The following is a 22,143-nucleotide window of genomic DNA, read 5'->3' as shown; positions in this document are numbered from 1 at the left end:
ACTCTAATTATGAATAACAACACTGACAGATGCACAGCAGAGCTTTGCACAGACCTCCAGCACTGGTAAATGGAGATAACAGAGGACAGAAACACAACAAGGGATAGGAAATTAAAGAACGAGGAGGGAGCCAGAGAAACAAGAATTAACTATTTTCTTTAATAAGACTTAATTATCTCGTTTATTTATCTCCTTTGATTGTTTCAAATGTTTTTTTCAACAATTGGTAATAACAATTGGTTCAATTTGGTAATCTATATGTGTTCTCTTAAAATCTGTCACTCTCACTCTCTCCTATTGTTTGAAGGAGCACATTTAGCATCTGTGTAAGTTCGTATGTTGTTTCTTCTCCACTGTTCTGTCTGACAGGAAACAATGATAGAGGCACTAAAACAAAAAGAGAAGTTGTTTTCGAAATCACACATAAAATGGTGGCAAAACAAAGTGTTAAGAGGGGTGTCATCATGAATGCAGTTTCTATATAGCCAAGCACACATTAGTTGCATAAGAACATACAGTACTTAATAGATTCTCTTCACCTCATTTAAAAATAAACATGCGTACAGCTAACCCAAAATATGCAACTGTTAATTCTGCATGAAGGTAGAAAGTAGAATCTAACAAAAGGTTCCTTAATTTACAAATAAAATTACATTTTGTATGACACAAGTACAATATTTACAAAAGTACACAAGAAGTTCTGAGGTAGATCAATCTGAAAATCCAAAACAAAATTAAAGAAAAAAGATGAACAAAGCAAATATTTGGAGTGAGATCCTGGATGGAGAGAGGGAGAGGAGACTGCAGAATCTGCACAGGAATATGCTTTAAGCTTTAGATAAAGCTCTAGTTGTTGTTTATGACAATGTTTGTCATAAATATTAAATAGGTTTAAAATAAACTTAATGAGAATGACTGTGTGACTTTTGTTCTGGGTACTTATCTAAAAACAGCTTCAAACCAGACATTTTTCCATCTCTGCCATCCTGCTCAACTAAGGTTAATACAAAATCTAGTGAAGTATCAGAGAAATGTTATGAGTACAAGTACACAAGGGCAGTATTGGATCAGATACCATGTACAGGTATTAGTACTAGGGCTTCCCTAAGGTGAATACAAACAAGATGAACATAATCAATGCCTTTATGCTAATTCATGCTCGTGTGTATGTGTGTGTTTGTGCATGTCTAAAAAGGTCATACTTAATTTTCTCCAACCAGATGGTCCTGGCAGGAGGTGACCTCTGTTTACTAACTGAAAGTCTGAACTTGTGGCAACTCACACTTGCATTGCATACAATGCGGACAATTGCATACAAACAGACACATAAAAAAATAACTCAAACCCTACACAAAGTCAGAGTAAGGTCATGTAAACTTCAATATTAACTAGTTAAAGAGGAACAGTAGAAATACCATGAAACCATTCTTCAGCTTCCTTCTAGGCTCATTTTGGAGTTCCCTTCCAAATGCTAATTCATCTCACTACACTGCCCCAGGTTTGGAATGTAACATAATATAATATTCTCATATTATTAATATGAATGTTGCCATAAAAATATATTTAAGCACCTTTAATGGAGTTCATATTTCTGAAACTCTGCTCAGAACAGCAAAGAAAATAGCCCTGGGATACACACATACTAGATCAAGATGGTGGAATTGGCTGAGGTAATCAAATGCCAATGAAAAGCCTCATTTATGATAAAGTGGAAAGAATTACTTGCATTGTGGGAAAAGAAATAAAAGAACATATATAAAGTAGTTGACAATGCACAGGGTTAAGTTATGAGCTTCAAAGCAAATAAAGGGGGTTACAGGAGAAACATGTTTGTACAGTATACATATTGTATCCTTAAACGTTAAATGTTGGAATCAGATAGAACCCATGAACCAAGTCAGAGCCAGTTGAGCATGCAATTTATAGCCATTGCAAGTCAGTGAGATCACGAGAAGAAACTGTATGCACATGTATGTACAGAGATAGAGAAAGGGGGCAAGAAACAGGGATGGGGGTTATCTGAATAAACAAGTTATGTTTTTGTTCATTAGCAGTCCTTTATTATAGCTAGTTAGTTACAAAGTCAGCTTAGTGGTGGTTTATCTTTGAGTTTAAATGGTGGTACTCTGCTGGGCCTTGTCTCTATCCCACATTGTGTGTACATGTATTTATATATCTGTGTATATAGTTTTGTCTTTCAAAACTTGAAGACAGCAATGCTCTTGCTCCTCTGTATCAACAACATATAATTCCTTTTCTTTCAAGTCAGCCTACTGTGAAACCATTTCAAGTCCCCTGAAAATCCAATGTATAGCTGAGACAAAATCAACAGTAAAATGCCATATTGTGCAATAAACATTTAATCAGTTTTTGTTTTTTGGTAACTGACAGTATGAAGTATAAAGACAATTGCAGCTAACAATGTTACATAAAATTTACTGTTGGAGGAAAACACACATCTTGACCGATTCCTCTGCTGGATTTCGTTCCTGATACGGCCAATTCATGCATTCATACATGACTCTTTTCAACACACAAACGTATGCACATGTTTGCTACAAAACATGATGATAGCTTGGGATAGAAGAATAGTAAATTCTAAGTTGTCTACCCTATATATATAGCACTTACATTATTGGCATCCAAAGTGCTTTACACTGCTTCTCAAATACCCATTCGCATTTACAATTACACAAACTCTGCCACTCCAATGTGTGAGCTGCTATGCAGTCAGCCTGCTCTCATCGGAACCAATAGCTGACAGACAGCACAATGTCAACCTAGCATTGTGTGCACTTTAACTGCACTCCAACATTTTCCCAGATCTCAAATGAGGTAATTTATTTTAAAATATGACCAATACAACATCTAAAAGCATTTAAGAATTTTTAGGACCCATGTGCATTATCATTTTGAGTCAACCAGCCACACTACAGGCCCCAATGCTTGTTTCTGGCTAAGCCTAATAGCATTCGTTCCAGTTTTTAATCTGGTCAGAGAAAGGCCATTTGCAAGTGAAGCCTGATGAGTGTCACATCTACTAATGGGTCCTGTCAGTCACTGCCACAAGCCAAAAGGTTCACCAGTTAATAAATCTGATGAAGGTCCTGCTTAGTTTATCTGACTGGTGTTCTTCTGCTCTGTTTCTTTGTCCACCTGTTATCTTCTTTATGTCTTCTCAGTTTTCATCTGTTTGCCTTTAATCTCTCGTCAGACTCTTGTCTACATTCCATTTGATGCTCTTATCTCTTTCCAAATGTTCATTCCCTTAAATCCATCAATTTACACCCAACCCACTACATTCAATCTATCTTTCAATTTATCATATTTACTTTATTTTAAGTGCGTCATTATTTACCACCTAATTTTAATAATTCTTTTTAATTTTTCTACTTTCATCAACACCGCAATACTTTTACATTTACTCAGCACATCTGTATGATATATGATGGTAGTCATGTTGAATTTGAAATTAGATTAACCACCAACATACACATACAGCACTAAAGAGCCACACACTGCGAACTCTTTTCTCTGACCACAAGAAAAATTATAAATCTAAAAGACAGCCTTTCATAATCTGCCCCTCACATATCACATCACATCAGACCAGATGGTTCACATAGTTGCAGCCCATATCATACGTTTTCCATGGCTGTCAGCAGGGTTATTTATTCAACTGTCTGGCTTTTAAAGTGGACAAAAAGTTCGAAAATCAGAAAGTTCCAACACTTTGTGCCTGCAGACATATTTAAGGCATTGGTGCAGTTTGGCAACAGTATAAAAATACACAAAAATGTTACACTTCAGCTGCTACAAAAGACAACAAATAAAACTGATCTGAAACTGGATGTCTGTCAATTTCTCAGAAAATGCATAGTTACTAAAATTATTTACAGGTGTTCACTAACCTGTCACCACTACAGTTAAGGTTTGGTCATAAAAAACCTCTTTAAGTTGGTGAATGAATGTCATTATGGTTAAAAGAAACCACCACTAACATGAGAAGGTTCTCATGTCAAAGTCATACACCATTTAACCAACCATGACCCCTTCCCTAAAAGGTGCAATACCACCATGCTAAAGCCTTTGCTTCTGAGAGATATCAGTCATAAATTATAAATAAAAACCGGGCCACTAATTTCTTTTAAAGATAAACTTAAAGAGATTATTTTAAGCATTCGAGCAAATTAACAATTAAGATTAAAACTCTTAATTTAATAATTAAGAGTTTGGCTATTGCTGGTGAGGACAGTCTTGAGTAACCTGTTCTGATGTGGCATCAAGTCATCCTGCAAATAGCACATAGAACTGTAGGCCTACATAGATGCATCTGCGCTTGTTAGCTCTTTTGTGTGGTTTCTCTTTTCTGCATGAAATGACTATGTGGAACAATTAGCTAAATGAATCAACACACAGCTGATTCCAAAGAACAATGCTACTTAATTCATGCTTCATGAACTTAATCATCAAAACACTGTCAACACACTAATGTTAACCTATAAACAGTCCTACTCTATCTGCATGCAGACTGAAAGCAAAATGTGCCACTTCAACAAAGAAGAACCAACACATAGTTCGGAGGAAGGCTTGTTAATAGTTCATGGGGAAGTGCTCATGATGCAGACAATAACAGGGATGTTGCCAGTATAACATATTCTGCGGTAACTGGCAGAAACAATGGTAAACAGCAAAAATGGCCTATGTACTTTCTTTGTTTCATTCTGGTTCCCTGTTCCACTGGTTCTCAATCCTGGTCCTCAAGGACATCTGCGCTGCGTGTTTCTATACCATCCGTACCTTACCCAGTCCTAATTATTTGGATAATCAGAAGCTGAAAGAGTCTTTAGATGGTATATCTTAAGCCCCTTTTACACATGCACTGGAATCCTGAACTTCTCCTGACTTTGTCTGGAGGGGGTGTATGTGAGTAGGCAAATGTCTGAGTGAGTCTCTCGAGAGATTAAACAGACATTACCCTGCAAGCCCCCTGGTATAAAGTCTATAATATGTGCATTAGCCCATGTGTTAGGCATGGTGGTCCTTCCCCAACCACCGGGAGGCGAATATATGGGAAAGGGGGATTAATTGTTCTTTTCAAAATTCAACTATGGCTTTTGAGAGTTAAGAATCAGATCAGGAGCTAGTGGAGATCAAAAGAGAAATTTCACGTAATATCGTCTGGTCACATTGACACCTCAATTTCACCTACTGATTTTCCTTCTGTTTTACAGATCTTAAGTACTAAAATAAAGAAAGAGTTAAAAATAAACATTCTCATGGATGGATATTAGGGAAAGCTGAGCCAGAGTGGTCTCTGACTCTGGCAGCATTTTCCACAACATAGATTTATATATATTTTGAGGATTTGCTCATTGCATGTGGCTAATCTGACATCTTCATAACAATCTACTATTAATTTTTAAAAAGTCTGTATTTAATGTGTGGCATTAGAGAGTGACATAATGTATACATTTGTCTAGGCCATGTTTTCTACTGTGTAGTAACATATCGATTTTATCCAAAGCACCTTACAATGTTGCTTCTCATTCACACTCACACTCACACGGTGGCTGCCATGTAAAGTGCTCACCTGAACCACCACTCAACTTGGGCGTTGAGTGTCTTGCCCATGGACACTTCAGCACATAGCCAGGAGGGACAGGGAATCAAACCACTGGACGTTGATAAATGCCTTACCAACTGAGCAACAGCCACCACTGTGTGTGTGTGGGTATGGACACATAATCTAAAATACGATAATTCTTCACTTTATAAAATTGATCATTTATAGCCTTTTCGTTTCTATTCATCTATTGATCCTGATAGCCTTTTTACTCAGGAGCTGACCATCTACTGCAGCTATGTATTCAGCCAGGTGCTTTGTGCAGTAGTTCAATCTATCTTTGCTAGGTACCAAAATCCATTTAAACACGTCTTGTTCATGCTGAGTCCTTCCTTTGTACTCAATATTTGAGTGTGTGTGTGTGTGTGTGTGTGTGTGTGTGTAAGCACTAGTCCAGGCATGCGAACCCAAGCTGCAAGAGAGAGCAAGCTAATAAATCCTCTCCTACAATGTCTCTTGCAATAATGAGACACTTCTCACATTTCCTCCCTCTCTTCTTTCACCCCCTCCCAATTTATCTTTCCCTTCTCGCTTTCTCTGTCACACACACACACACACACACACACACACACACACACACACACACACACACACACACACACACACACACACACACACACACACACACACACACACAGCTCTGCAGAGCTACCCTGGGGAGCTCTGGGATTCCTTTCTCTTCCTGCTATAGCAGCACAACTTCACTCCTAACATTCTTCTCATAATTGGGACACCCTGGTCCACAAATAACCAGGACTTATTGGGCCATAAATATAATATTTCTATACAACATGTCTTTATCCAACAAAAGAGGGAGAAACCTGTCTGACATGAAAATACTATAAGCAAATACCGACAGTAGATTCAGGAGATGTTATTAAAGCATCTGGTATAAAGAAAGGTTGAATAGCAGTTATTACAGTGGTTTTACATTATCTGTATCAAAAGAGAAACATCCGCCAAAATGAGATAAGTTCTGCATACACTAAGGCCAATAAAGAGAAAATAGGAAGTACCTGCAGATTACAGCTAGGATTTCTGTACCTAAGAGCACTTTATGATCGATTGGCTGCAGCTTTCAACAACAGTAAATGCAGTAGCTGCTGTCTCATGAAAATCTTATCTTAAGTATTTCTACACTTAAAGAGTATTTCCACATGCAATAGAGCATAGAGAAATGGCAAAAAGAGAGAGAACCTTTACATAAACATATTTCAGTAGTAACAACAACTATCTTTACATCTTGTATTGTAGCTCTCTGTAAATAAGCCTCTATGGTGCTCTGCAAGAGGGACCTGCCTTACAACAAAATTATTGTGTACTGCCATGATGTTCTCTGAAAAACACATGTAAGCATTTTAAAAATTACAAACATGACACACAAAACATTACTCTAAAATAGGGTAATGTGCATTGAATGCCTTGTATGAAAAATGTGAACTTACGTGTCTAAATGTACGCTTGGAAAAAGTATTCAATATTATCCTCACTTTCAACATGTTGCCGTGGTGATAGAAAAACAAGTATTATTAAATGATTAAATTTAATCCTTAGCATTTTACCTAGTTATAATAGCAACTTGTACTCAGTGTACTTTTGAAAAATGTTTAAAAGATTGTATGTTGTTTGAAACTTTGTCTCATATTTATGTTTTGTATTTAAGTGTTTGCAGAACTGCTCCAAGGTCAGTTATTGTCTAACAGCAGACCATCCCACACTGTAGTGACCCAGAGTGACCCAGCTCACAGGTGCTTATCAAAGTGCTGAAAAGGGAAATGGTTTCCATAAAAGGAGAAAGGGCTGGGGGGCAGTAGCCTGAGGGTGGAGAATGGTCTGCCCAACACTGCCTGTAGTTAATGTATCAGGGTTTGGTGGGCATACAGTCAATACACTTGCAGTTACAATTATGAAACCCCCATTGGAAATTACGATTTACTGGCAATAAAGAAGAGTGGTAAATGACTGTAGTCCGTTTAAAGTAAAAATAAAAAACAAACTTATCAAGTTTGAATAAAATTGGGATTTTGCTGTGTTCTTGCAAACTTTTTTTACATCTGAATTAAATGTCAACACTATAACATTTACATTTAAAGAGGCATATTTAACATGCAAAAAACATCTCACTTATAACAATTTGGTTGATTTTTGTTACAGATACAGATACCAGTAAATAGCAGACAATCCCTTACTTGATGCACCAACAGGAGCAGAAATACCTGTAGGTAACACTTGTGTTTTGGATAGTTTTTCATAGTACCCACATGTAATGTAAACCCTTTTTGTCACAGCCTCAAACACTAATACCACAAAATGAGCAAAGCAGATATTTAGTTACCACCTCCACCCATCTTTTTATATATATATAATTTTTTTTTCTTGATCTATTTTGTTCTGTTTTAGTTAATTTATCCGAATGTATTATGGGTTAGGGGTTTGCTCATGTTATCAAAAATAATAACTATACAATATATATGCTTATAACATGTTTATAGTTAGTATGTATAGTATGTATACACTTACCCTGCACATTCCTACCCCCCCAACTCTCATTTCTCTTATGAATATACCTTTTCTCCGTATTCTCACCACCCCTCCTCCATCCTCCAATCCCGATGCACCTTCAAAGCAAACATACACTGTACATAGGTAACACATGTCTTGTCTTTTAATCATATCTCACACTGTTGTTATGTTTTGTATCGTGTGAATTGATGTCGACGTATTCACCAGTGGTGCTCACGGAAAGAACAGAAGTTACTGAGTTGCATAACAAAATTACAGAGGCAGGGGTATTGTGCAAACCCAAAGACATGATTAGACGATTAATTGATGGTCAGACTTATTTCTCTTTTGAATTAACATCTGTGTTTGCGCAACTTTTAAGACTTCGTGGTGTGACTAGTGGCCAAAAAGATACTGAATGGTCTTATTGTAATATCATCATGCTGTCATTGCAAACTTTTTGAATATTGTAACTTTGTAACTGTAAAGCTCATGCACAAAGGCAAGTGAAAAGACAAGAGCAGAGGTAAGAGATTTCTAAAATACTGTATACAATTTTTAAGCATCAGGGAGTCACAAACTTTTATGAGACATAATAATATGTGAGGCATGGTGGTAAAGGGTTGGTGGAGTTGTGGTTTATGTAGACAATGTCTACATAAACCACAACAATGCCTAATTCATTTAGTCTGCCTTAACCTAGCACATGTATAAATAACAGTCATGGTGTACCTGGACATCAGATGAAAACTGAGTAAAAAAGGCTTACTGTAAAATTATGAGATCATATTACAAACTCTATAAAGATGTTCCACTTTCATCATGTGAAACTGAAAAATCCATTTAATTTTAATGCATTTACAATTTTTTTAATGTTTAATTTCTTAGATTATTTAACAGAGGGTATGTAAAAGCTACAATGTACAGATAAACACTACCATCAAGTGGACAGAAGAGTGTAAGTGCAAGATAGATATTACTGTAGCATTGTTGTGTTAGTCCTTATGCCCCAAAATCACGTACAGCATTTTATAACATGTATGTATTATTTGTACGACTATATTTTATTTAAACGTTTGTATCATTATGGTCTAAATTGGTTGAATCATTAAGAAGTCAATGTTTTATCTTAGAAATTGTAACCCTGCCAAAAACAGCTTTAGATGGTCACAATTGAAGTACAATCTGTACTTTCTGACCATACTGCAATTAACCCACTGCTCACACTATGTGTGGGAGTACGTATATTGATCTAGATGTATCCAGCATTGTCAGAAGTAAATAAATACAGAGTACTGTGTGACAATAGGGTGGGAGTAATTTCATTTAAATGTGAATAATTGACAATTGGGAAAAACAAAAGTTGTTATAGTATTACTAAGAAGAAGAAGACAAAGGAAGAAGAACAAGAAGAAGAAGATGATGATGATGATGAAGATACATGCTGCAACATCTGCATGCTAAAATCTTACTTGATAGTAACCCTGTGAGGACCATGTAATGAACCTTCCTCCACTTTTCTTTTTAAGCATTACCACATAACCTGCAAATCACAAGCATGCATGACTCATCTTAGCATCTCAAACTCCACTTAACAATCATTTCCTTTCCAAGATGCTTAACCCACAATTGTGTTCTGCTAGACACCCATTGTATTAATGATACATGCAGCTGTATGTTTAGTGTTGACTGAGGGTAAAACATTAGCATACTTGTTGTGTTAGACAATATTTAACAAATTGTTGGTCAAAAATTAAGTTTTTACTGACTAATATCCATTCCTTACACTATTTTGTATTAGCTACTAGTACAGTTTAATTATTCCTGATCTTATGCCCAATTTAAGTAAAAAACAACCCCACAGAAAATGTAATTCATCAGGTGCTGTTTTGAACTAATTTGAACCTTTTATATTGAGCACATCCGGGCAGAAATCTTTGAAGCTGATCCTGCCATGACAGTCCTGGTCCAAACAACTGGCCAACTTCCTCCCCTGTGAAAATATATAAAGAAAACACGCTTTATTTCTCCCCCTATATCTATATTAACACATCTGTCTGTCTGGCAGAGCATCAATCTTATTCATGATGCCATAAGTGCATATGTTCCAAAATTACCCATTTCCTACAAACGCACCTTTTCCTGTGCAGGGGGGGAAAGGGGCTTTTGTAACCATTTCTTTTCTAGCTATGAGAACTTAGAATGTCTGAACACCAATATGGCTTCAAATGGTTATTTTAAAAAATTGTAGTTAAAGGCCCAAACACATTCTGCATATAGGCTCAAACTCATTTAATAGTGCTCATATAAATATTTATATTAAGATCAGTGGATGACTTATAACAAGATCCTCCTTTAGGATTAAATCCAAGTTCAACATATCTCTACCTAAAAGTGTGCTGGTCCAGTTCAAGACTGCTGATGGTCAAGATTATTGTTTCTGATTTTCTCTCTGTCTTTTGGGACAAAGTGAAGGAGAAAGAAAAGAGGTCAGAGGAGGAAACTAAAAGATGAAGAGGATCCGGCCGAAATACAACTGGGAGAGTCATCTAGTGTGTGCAATAGTAGGTCAGGTTATCCCTCTACAGGCAGTGCTTACAAATGACAGGGCAGCACATTTAAGGAAATTCAGAAATACAAAGGAACAGAATAGGGAAAATAAGCACGAGTTTGTTTCTCTGTCATTCTTATTTGGATTACCACAGAACAGATTTCATTTGAATTATTATGTTTTGTGTTTCTGAATTACTTTCCGCATGAGACTAGTGCACTACAATACACGAAGATAGGATGTACATAGAATATAACATAGGATCTACCCAGATCTTTAAGGTATTAAGTTATATATTCATCCCACCAATTCCAGTGAGGGAAAAACCTCCCCCAGGACCTAAACAGTGCATCCACAATGTTCCTGCTGAGGAACAACATAACACTGGGGAGTCCTTCAACAACAGTGTCCAATTACTCTGACATGCAGCAAGACAGAGGCTCGAAGGATGTCCACTGTGACACATGCACTAATAACAACATGAAGATATAACAAATAATAATGCTAACTTTGTTGTTTTTTTAATGAAGCATACTCTCTAAAGATTTTGACATTTTTTTTTTTTTTTAAGTTTACAGAGATTGTGATCCCTTTCTTTTTCCCAGGCAACAATCTGAGTTACTAATATTTGTAGGAAAAGCGCAGTGCGACCGCACTTTGGCCTCTTTGGCCAAGGCCATGATTTCAGCATGGATCAGAGGAGCATTAGTCCTGGACCTTTCCTTTAGCAACTTTAACCAAGCTGGCATTTACAGAGACGTTCTGTTTTCTATCCAGCTAACCATCTTGGTTGTCAATTGATAAAACTCACAATTTTGCAGCAAATTCAAAATGTTTTTAGAATTCGGCCGACTAAATATTTTATCAATCAGATGGCTGGTAAAGTTTCTGGATGCTAGTAACGATTTCAGAACAACGGTAAATGTTTTTAGCGGGCGAGGTTAGTTTTCTATTTTCAAGCCTGCAGGTTAAGCTAGCTGTTAACCACTGCATGCTAATCCACACGGGCACGAACTGTTGCGAGTGTTAATCGATTCACCGTAGATCCGTTGACACACTTATTAGCATAAACTACAAAAATATTTCTGAACACCCTCCTTCTCACCTGTTCCCTGGGTCGATAGCCGACAGCCCAGCTGAACCACGTGTACACCGCGGATTAAACCATCTGTAGCCCCGTAAAGCGCCGTTTGCCATGGCAACCACTATTACAAAAGGGTTTAGAGAAAACAAAATTCAACTTATGAAACTACAAAACTAGCTCAAATTATGAAGCGAAAGAGTTAACTGGCTAATAGAAGTATTTTTTTTTAAGCACAATCCATATGCAAACATTTCAGGTGATGCTTTCAGGGTGTTTTGTTTTCATATGGCAAGCACAGGTATACTGTAAACTCACTGGCACTACCTGTGCAGTATAATGCAATCAAATACAGCACCTCTGCCATTAATTCTAACAAGGTTTTAATTTCGCAGTTTTTAAGTTGAAACTGTCATAAAAGTGATAATTCTATGTGTTTATTATTGAGGTCATAGTGGGCAGTGGAGTCCTACTTTTTTAAGTTTTAGTCCTAGTGAGCAACCCTAGCTCCTACAAATTACATTCCAGCGAGAGTGATTTAAATGTGTATCTTGCTTATGAAGACTTACAACTCTGGTATGAACGGGCTATTAGGGGTTAAGTGTCTGGCCCAGAGACATATAGCTTGGACTGGGGATCGAACCAATGGCTCTGTGGTTCATGGACAACTGCCTTTACCAACTGAGCTTAATACAAATGAGGCTTTTGAGCAAACACTAAAAAAACTAGGAGAGTTTGCTTTCAATGACAATGACCTTAAAAATCTTCATGCCTTGTGGGGAAGTGCAGGCCACTTCCATACATTGAATGCTAAATAAGACCAACATTCCTATAGTATTCCATTTTAGACAGTAACCTGCTGTACAGGGAACTTAATTTGGGATAGTACTTTGTTTTTGTAAGTAACAAAAATGCACCTGGCATACAATAGGCAGTGTAACTATTTTTCCAGTCATGGCTATGTTTACCATTTATTTAGTAGGAGCCTAAATGACGCATGGTGTTTAAAAGAACAGTGTACATGGTTAGAACATAACATTTCAGACTCCCATTTTTTATTTGTAAGAGACAATGAAATCCTAAAATTGCAAGAAATAAATATGGTGACATAAGAGTTGTTTCTCAACAACGTTAAGTTATAACTATAACTTTAATAAACCTGACGTGGCTGGAACTAGTGACTTTCCAACATTGTTACATTACTATATGTAGGTTAGTGACATGAACAGGTCACTACAGCTGTTTGTTTATTCTAACCTAAACCACACAGCCGACCAGCGGAGTCCAAAAAAGGAAGGCTATTTAAAAGTTTTACTTCCCCTCTCATTCTGTTTTCAAGAGGATGTCATATGTATTAAGAAAACAGAGAGAGAGGAAGAGAGAGAGAGAGAGAGAGAGAGAGAGAGAGAGAGCAGTTCATGCTGTTAGGTGCCTTGTGATCTCCAGTCAGTCTTCCTATTCTTTTGTCAAAGATGCAGGTTGTGACTGGTGGGCAATCATTTTGGATATACACTCTGGTATTTACTTCTCTACAGCTTTGGAGTACAGGTAACTATCACACTGTAGGTGTTTCTAGATACAATATTCTGTTTGTTACTAGTTTGGTTTTCTCAACATAAATGAGTATATACAAAATATTCAGTTAAAAATAAATGTACTCATTTGGTTGGGATGAAAAAGAAGTTTTAAAATGTGTAATTATTAAATAAAACTCTTATGTTTTTATAAAATACCTAAGTAACACACTGCATTATGTATATATTTAATGCTCTATTTTAATTTACTCACCAGCTGCAATCCCCGGTTGGGTACAAAGTGAGCGTCAGCTCATATAGCAATCACAGCAGTTTCACCGCAGCACAGCTGCACTGTTGCTCCATCTTAAAGTGAATTTGTGAAATTTAGTTGATTCCTGTATTATACTTTTTTCTCCCTCTTTTGTGTAGGAAGCCTTTCTGCCTCTACGTGTACCACTCTTCCTCGACCTACACTTGACATCTATATGAGGACAGAGGACTCAGTGGTCCTGTTATGTAGGGCCCCCAAGGGCCGTCATGGGGTTCTGTTCAGTTTGCACATGGTCCAAAAGCAGGTAATTATATTAAGAATGTGTGTATATTTTCTGGAATGTGTTGCATTACAGTACAGTAATTGTCCTGTACTTATTTTTCATTGAGGTGGACTCTACGGAACTGATGACCAGTGCTGAGGATGTTCAGTTCACGGTCAACGTAACTGAAGGGGATTCAGGCCAAGATAATCTGTTCTGCTGTCTGTACAAGGACCAGGAAGGCTGTTACAGTGCCTTCAGTCCCTATTTGAAGCTGGAGCACCAAAACGGTTTGTTTATGTAATCAAAAATGTATAAATTGATATAAATATTGCTTGTGGCTGATTAAAAATCAGATATGACCTTATACAACAATTATGTCTTCAACACTTAGAATATACTCTATTAAACAGATTAAACCATGATAATGACACTGTATAGGACAACACAGGAGATGATGTGATCTGAACAAAAGACGTTATACTGAAGATGTGGTTTATAATAATAAACACTCCCATCCGTTCCAAACTCCAAAACACACTGCTTGCAGGTGCTTTCTGTGGTCTCTTATTGTCCTCTGCTCTGTTGGTGTGTGTAGTGGTAGTTACATCCTGCTCTTCATATAGAAAGAACACACCCACACACATAAAACGCAAACTGTCAAACACAATGCATACTGGCTGTTGGTTTTGACGGTTAGAGAGACAAACCAAGGTTGACAGCTCTAAAGTAGGATTTACATGAATGTGCTGTGATTTTGGCCATAAAAATGTAGAAAGAAAAACTTAATTTTACACTCCTTATTGTATTTCTATAGATGCTGGTCCAACTCCCTCCATACCCTCTTTCCCTCATCCAGTCTTGACTGTTGAGCCTTCTTCAGGTGTGGCAAAACGTGGGGACATACTGTCCTTCACCTGCTCAATCCCTGTTCTTCAACCACAGTCAAGGTTCTTGTCTACCTATAAACATAAACCCATGACCTTCCTTTTGGTGAGGACTGCTGGGCGGTCAAGAAGGACATCTGTTAGTAGCCAGCCTCAGGCCAGTCAGGTATCAAGCCATGAACCCCAGCCAGGAGTCTTTACCGTGGGGCCAGTGAAAGGGGGAGAAGAGGGCGAGTATACCTGCCTCTATCAGATCACTAAAAAAAGGCGACAGGTTAATTCAACTGTTAGCAACGTGGTTCAAGTCACTATCACAGGTGAGATTGTCCCAGAAGACATTTGATATCAGGAAACATCCCTATTGAGGATCCTTGTTGAATTGTTTAAATTGTTTAAATCTATATTAAAACATTTGTTTTAATAACATATATGCATTTAATTATTATTTTGGAGTCTCTGCTCAATTGTGTACAGTACATGATACTGTTGAGCAAACTACTATTTTATTTTACTAGTTTAAATACCAGAAAATACTGTTAAATGTCAACTGACAACTTCCCAAAATCCAAGATGACATAGTGCCATTTTGCCTGAACAGCTTTGCTACAACAAGAAAATATTAGAATACCAAACTGCAAATGTTTGCATATTCAAAGCTTTGTCTCTGGACTTTTCAACTTCCAAATGAGTTTACTTAAAGAGCCAGTCAACCAGGTGTTTGAGCAACTCACCCAGCCTACCTAGAATTGTATACTTAAAAATGTATGTTACTTGCAGTACTTTTCACTCTAGCTACCTGACTAATGTGTCCCATGGTATGATTTCTCACCAGACATGCTGCCACTGCCCACTCTTGTTCTCGAGCAGCAGACAGAAGTGTGGCATTTGCTCTGCACTGGGTCGCCTGCATACCCTGGTGCTCAGTTCTCTCTCCTTCTGGCGGATAAGGAACTTCCTGTTGCCGTTCAACATGTCAAAGCGATCCACCATCAGGCCACATTTCCGGTACCTGTTCAAGACACTGCAGTGGCTTTGTACCAGTGCCAGTACAGTGTCCTCCTGAAAAGTGACTGGAGTCATTCGGAGCGCAGCCGCCCGCTGGCTGTTACAAAAGGTTCCTATTAACATTCTTACAGCATGTGACTGTGTGTGGACATAGTGTAATGTTATTCACAAATGTGATTGCTTCTATTTCATCTTCCAGAAATTCCCCCTCCTTCATCATCAGGTAGGCGTATTATAGCCTACTATATGTTGTAAGTTTGTACTGTGTATGTTTGTACTATAACATGGTTATAACATGTACATCGTTGTTTGTTCCATACAAGGAAATCCTGAGTGGCACTATTTTTCCTAAAATATACCTCACTTTCCCTTTTATTTTATAGTAATTTTTAAAAAGTAATGTCTGTGTGATGTTTGCAGCTTTGTCAAGTATGGACCTGCCTCTTGTGCTGGGGTTCTTCTCTGCTGTGGTATTGTTCCTCTGTGCAGTGGCATTTGTGACTGCGCTGGCATGCAGGAAAGGTATTTCATCAGTCTCTGCTTCCACACCAACACTTTGATGCTGGTATTATTGTCTTCCTTTTTGCATCTTATTATTGACCCCTTTCTCTTCTCTTTCCACTCTTCGTTGGAAGTGAAAGCAGCAGCTGAGAAAAAGGAGAAAAGGTATTGTCTTAAGTCTTTTAGTTAATCTGATAAACACCAAAGTTTAACCCATTAGATGATCATTGTACAAAACTGTGTCAAATGCAAATCTATCCTGATTGGAAAAATTATGCTGTGATTAAACCAATAGCCTCTCTCTCTCTCTCTCTCTCTCTCTCTCTCTCTCTCTCTCTTTCTCTCTCTCTCTCTCTCTCTCTCTCTCTATATATATATATATATATATATATATATATATATATACATATATGTGTCTAATTTTGCTATATTAAAATGTTTTAGGCAGGAAACACAGTTATGGTCTCAAGTCCATGCTAAGGATCATATTGTTGGTGAGTTTCAAAATCACACTTCTTCCACTGGATTTATAGTTGCTTAATACTATGTATTTCTTCCTTAGTAGTCGTAGTAATGCAAAATATTGCATGGTTATTCCAAAGGATACAAAGTACTGATTGTTGTCATGTCTGCTCATTATGTTTACAGACCTTACACTCAGGCGTTCAAGTTTCACCTCTCAGGTAACTATTAATAATAACCGGGATCTCCAAATCCTAATATGAAATCTTGGATGATATATAAACTGAGGTTAAGCTTGTAAAAGATGTCTCTTATGTCAACATTTTGTATGAAGAGTATCTTGAGGTTCAGCACTTCTGTCTTTTGGTGTTTCTGAAATTTCTGTAGCCTACGCATTTCCCATGTAAACTCACTGGGATGAACAACTGTAAACTTCCCTAAATCTTTTGCTGTAAACAAATACACACACACAAACACTCACAGATATGTGAGCCTACACTGCCAATCACCCAACACCCCATATCCCAAACACATTGTCAACTCAGAAACTACACATTTTTCTCATTAGAGCTGTTGTACAAGATGTGGGTCCTCCTCTCATTAGTTGTAATCACTTACAATAATGAGCTTGATGAAGGGGTGTCATTATGCTCTCATTAGCCTCTCTAACTCTCTGAACACTTACTGAAGAGCCATCTTAGAGGCTGTCATCAGCTTACACAAAACTACTGACCAATCATTATTAAGCAGCCCTGACAGACTTCTTAGCAGTGATGTAGAGACTCCCTGCTTGATCTTGTACCTAAAGAAAATATTCAAGACTTATGCCTCATTTGGTACAATATTTATTTAGGTCAGAAACAGAAAAATGGTTTGCTTATTAGACTCCATCAATATAAAGGATCTTCATTAAGTGCAAATTCATAGGAAGTTACTGTAGGTAAAATTACAGTAATTAAATGTTTTTTATAAAGAACTTTATCGAATTACTAATTAGCTGGAGAAAAAATCTGATCAGATATGGTGATCTCAGAAACTGTAAATTTACAAACCTTGACAGTGTGGGAAAGCAGAAGTGACACATTAAATTGAAAGAGGAAAAAAAAACCTATTATTTGGAGTATTAGCAAAAGAGAAACTATCTTCACTCCTGAACTTTTCCCAAAGCATAATTAAAATATTAGATAATAGAATATTTATTACTCCTAATACTAAAATAGATTTTATCTTAATAAAAATTGTTTTTTATCCTGTGTGGAGAGAAAATTCAGATCATACTCACATGATGTAATGATGATGGTGACAGTAATACAAGCTTATAAAAACTTCTGTGGCTGTGGTAGACTATGAAGGGGCCACAGGAAAGGATGTCACGTATAAATTGTAATGATTTATCTGGATTGTTTGTGGTTGTTTATGTGCAGGAATGGGCCAGTGGTGAAACTGAAACAACTTCCAGATCTCAGATATCGAATTCTCTCTCCACTTTCAGCCCGATCCATCCGAGGCATTAGAAATGTTTATCTCCTATTTCCTCTCTCTCTCTCTCTCTTATGCTTCACCTTGTATATTAGTAGTTGCACAACAGGACAGAAAGATATGTTTCCACAGTTCCTGTTTTATGTGTAGCAGTAGAATTGTACAATTTGGAAGGATATGTTTGTTGTTTGTTGAATTTAAAGTCTTACTGAGCCAATGAAAATAAATACAGATTTTATTACTATTTTTAAACATTGTACATGAGAATTGTGTTTTGATTTATTGGTTCCCTATACATGGAAAAATCTCTGTCCTTTTAAACATCTTGAACTGGAAACGGAAAAGCTGTCTCTGTTTGAAAGTGGCTGCGAGTCATTCACGCAAATCATCTGGGTCCAGGTCAGGACATAATGATGTGGCTTGCAAATTTGTATATTTGCTGACGCACACACGTTTACTGATTGGGAAGAAATGGACAACAATTAAGTTGATTTGCTGTAGTTCTGCTTAATATTCTGCAGAGGGCACTGTTTATATGAAAAACACACACAAAGTCAAGGAACCCCAGTAATAAAACAACCACAGCTGACTTTCTGTTATATGATTATGGGACAAGCGTAAACTCTAGGAACACTGCTGTTAAATCTAGATTTGTTCTATGCTGTATATTGCAAGTGAGTGTTCAGAGACGTCAGTGTGTGAAAGTTAGAAAGTAAAAGTACCAAGAAGGGAGATACACCTACCTGTTTACGTAGCTTTTATAGTGGACAATAATTCAGCAGAGAAGGGTTGTCATTGCACTTCAGGAAGTAGGAGAGAGTATTAGAGGAGTTTTACTTTACTGGCCCCCATAGCAGCTCAGAGCATTATATCAGGTGCAGACATCTGGGAATGTATTTATTCCTTTCTCATTAATGCAGACAGAAAAAAAAGACCTGATTATTATATGCATGGACAGACTTGATAGATGGATTCAAAGGTTGCTGCTTGATTTGTCTATCCATATTCATGTCTGACTCATAGTTTACACTTTCTGTACGGTCACATGCAAGCACACGAAAAAACAGTGGAGATATTCGGATCAAGATAATGTCATTAGGCAAATCTGTTTGAATATGAGGCAGAATAAAGATAAGGGGCATGAGCAATGTAAGTTCTATGCTGATAAATTGAAGTGGCACCTTAATTTGCACCCACACCACAATGGCTTGTACTAGCCTTACCCTGTGTGTTTTCTGTGCGTGTGCATATGTGACACACTAAATTATGACTCAGGTTGATATGAAATGACATTCGCAATCTTGAAACTCATAATTGCCCTTTTAATGCCACTCCATGCTGTGTCTCCAGTGCATTCACTAAAAGGAGTTTATGGGCAGACTCAAGATGAAGGTGTATGCTGAAATGTAAGACGCCGGAGGTGTGCACTTGATCTACACCCTGTAAGCTTTGGCAGCAGGTTTGGGTTCATAATTTATTTTGTCTAACACAATAAACTTGATGAACTTATTTAAGTCAGGACTAAAGTGAGGATTTAAAATACATGATTATCTTCAACAGATGAAAGAAAGAAAAGTGCTGTTGCTTTGTCCATATCTCTAACCCCTAAAATACATACAGTCATACTACACTAAATTCCTAATGAATAAATCAGACAGCATTAGAAATGAATTCATATTACAACGGCAAGAACCTATGTGAATTACGGAATGTGATATTTTTGAGCGCAGAGTGAGAATGCAAAGTGCAAAGCGTGGTGTTGGAAGTGTTCTTTAAATACTACAGTCACTACATGTTAGATAAAGCCAAAAAGAGAGCATATGAACATTGTTTTTTCTCTTACTTTAATTCACTCAGAGCAGCTCGTGAGTATTGCAGATTTGATGTAAAGAGCAACTGCTGCAGGTCAGAGGGCAAAGTTAGTAATGATGAATTTAGAGAAAACTAAGCAACTATTTGTGAATACCATGCCACAGATACTTTTACAATACACTGAGTATTTATAAAAATGATTCACAAAGGCTATAATACTAGCAGTCTTAAGATACAGGCGTTGACTTACAGAAAAATTAAATGATACTTATACCACACCCAACTTTGCAAAACAACAAATTAACAGAAGCTATTTCATGTAGCAGAGCCAAAGCCTACAAGTCCTCTACTCATCATCACACAATAAAAAGACAGACTGCAAGAAACTGACTGTCATGGGTTAATGTTGATTCTTCGTGAGTCAGCTCTGCCATTTTGTTCCCCCTTTATTCGAACATCAAAGCAACAGAATATACACCCACACCAAGTGAAAGACATATATGTGAGGAAACCAAAAGAATAATCTCTGAATCTCTTTGTTGTCTGCTGACAATACGCACACAATCCTGATGACACACACACTGACTCGAGATCGGAGGCCTCTGGACTTCAAAGGTGGCTGCTTAGGCTGTGATTACATAGATAGATGAAAATGGCCTGTTGGCTTATAGATGAGGGTCTGTTTTCCATGACGACAACAATACGATAATATGGACAAAGCGGAAGAAGTAATGCCTTAAAATACCTATACTAGAATTAAAAACAATACAAGTACAAGTAATACAAGTAAACATCCTGCTTTGTTTTACTTTAATGTTTTAGCTGGTCGAGGTGGAGCTAATTGTAACCATTTTACAAACTCCTGGGTTGATTAATTTATATTCATATATAGTATTTCATAAAATGATTACACTCTCAACCAACACACACTCATTTGAGTACACAAAGAACATTTCTGGAACTCACATATCTCATCTTAATTACACAGACACACGCAAACTTACCCATCTCCTCCACTTCCTCCCATATTTTGGTTCTCATGATAAAGAGGGGAGTAGAGAGAAGAGCAGTGGCTAATCCTCCAAATGCAGATCGTTTCTCACACTGTGATGATTCGATGGCTTCGTCCCAGCAGGACTTTAGAAGTCAGTGATAATGAAATGTCATGGAAATGAGCCTGGAGCTGAGCAGGTGACAGACAGGTGTGCAGGCTTATTATATGGGTCAGCACATCTGAAAGGCAGATTAGGTATAAGAGGGAGACATAACTTGGAAAGCACTGTTTGGTGGAGCAGCCTGTTTAGGTTGCCTTGCCTATAGGTTCAGCAAAAAAACTTTACAGTTCACATTGTCAGTACAAACCTGTCACGGGGGTGTATAGCATTTGCTATATATAATTTTCATACATGCTGATGTGCATAATAATAAGGCTTTTGATTAATTGTGATCAGGTATGGCAATACAAGGGAAGTTGCCTAAGGAGGAATGAAGCTCATTAAAAATTTAATAATCACTTAAGTTGCTGCAGCTCCACCATAATAATGTTCTGGCAATGTCACTGGGCTGTGTCCAGTCAAAATGAGGTGATGAATTATTCACACGAAATTGGGAGGTCACTAAAGCATGACCTCACCCACACACACACATACACACGCCTGTCCACATGTCCACAGGGCGTTCATGTTCCTTAATTCTAGGAAAGAAAATCTTCCAAAGCTTTGAGGCTTTGTCTATGGGTCACAAAACTTTTTTTGACAACCAAAAAAGATTTGTTTTCCCTTAGTCCCTGAGCCCCAAGCAGTAACACATATTTAAAGAAAATGGACTGTCATTTGTTTTATTTAAGTAAAATGGAATTGACAGTATAGACAGCCTGGTGGTGGAGTGGTGGAGTGGTTAGTGCTGCCACCTCACAGCTCAAAGAATTTTCACATATTCTCCCTATGCTTTAATTGGTGACTCTAAACAGCCTGTAGGTGTGAATATGAGGGTGAATGATTGTCTGTGTGACCCACCTCTCACCCTGTGATAGCTGGGATAGGCTCCAGCCCCCTCCTCCTCCCCTACAGATGTGGCTACAGATAATGGTTGGATGGATGTTAACAGTGCTTTACCCCCCCTCCTCTGACTTTAAATAATAATAATATAATAATAATTAATGTACATTACTTTGCTTATGAATGTCTT

General features: G+C 37.4%; 1 protein-coding gene and 1 long non-coding RNA gene across 2 annotated transcripts; one reads left to right on the top strand and one right to left on the bottom strand.

The window, feature by feature from the left end:
* Positions 1-8,955: 8,955 nt before the first annotated feature.
* On the bottom strand, positions 8,956-13,665 carry LOC137124397 (uncharacterized). The gene is made up of 3 exons (XR_010913953.1): positions 13,549-13,665; positions 11,785-11,884; positions 8,956-10,121 (listed from the first exon to the last, which is right to left on the bottom strand). It is a non-coding gene; the product is annotated as an uncharacterized lncRNA (long non-coding RNA).
* LOC137124396 (uncharacterized) lies at positions 13,156-18,396 on the top strand. The gene is made up of 11 exons (XM_067499295.1): positions 13,156-13,308; positions 13,707-13,852; positions 13,938-14,100; positions 14,628-15,014; positions 15,530-15,811; positions 15,902-15,925; positions 16,123-16,224; positions 16,338-16,368; positions 16,648-16,697; positions 16,852-16,886; positions 18,090-18,396. The coding sequence occupies exons 1-11, from the start codon at positions 13,233-13,235 to the stop codon at positions 18,177-18,179; spliced, it is 1,386 nt and encodes a 461-aa protein (XP_067355396.1). The 5' UTR covers positions 13,156-13,232; the 3' UTR covers positions 18,180-18,396.
* Positions 18,397-22,143: the final 3,747 nt, after the last annotated feature.

The sequence above is a fragment of the Channa argus genome, chromosome 3 (assembly GCF_033026475.1).
Source record: "Channa argus isolate prfri chromosome 3, Channa argus male v1.0, whole genome shotgun sequence".
In the NCBI taxonomy this organism is placed as follows: domain Eukaryota; kingdom Metazoa; phylum Chordata; class Actinopteri; order Anabantiformes; family Channidae; genus Channa; species Channa argus.
The sequence above is the reverse complement of the archived record's forward strand: the minus strand, read 5'-3'. Positions and strand labels throughout refer to the sequence as shown.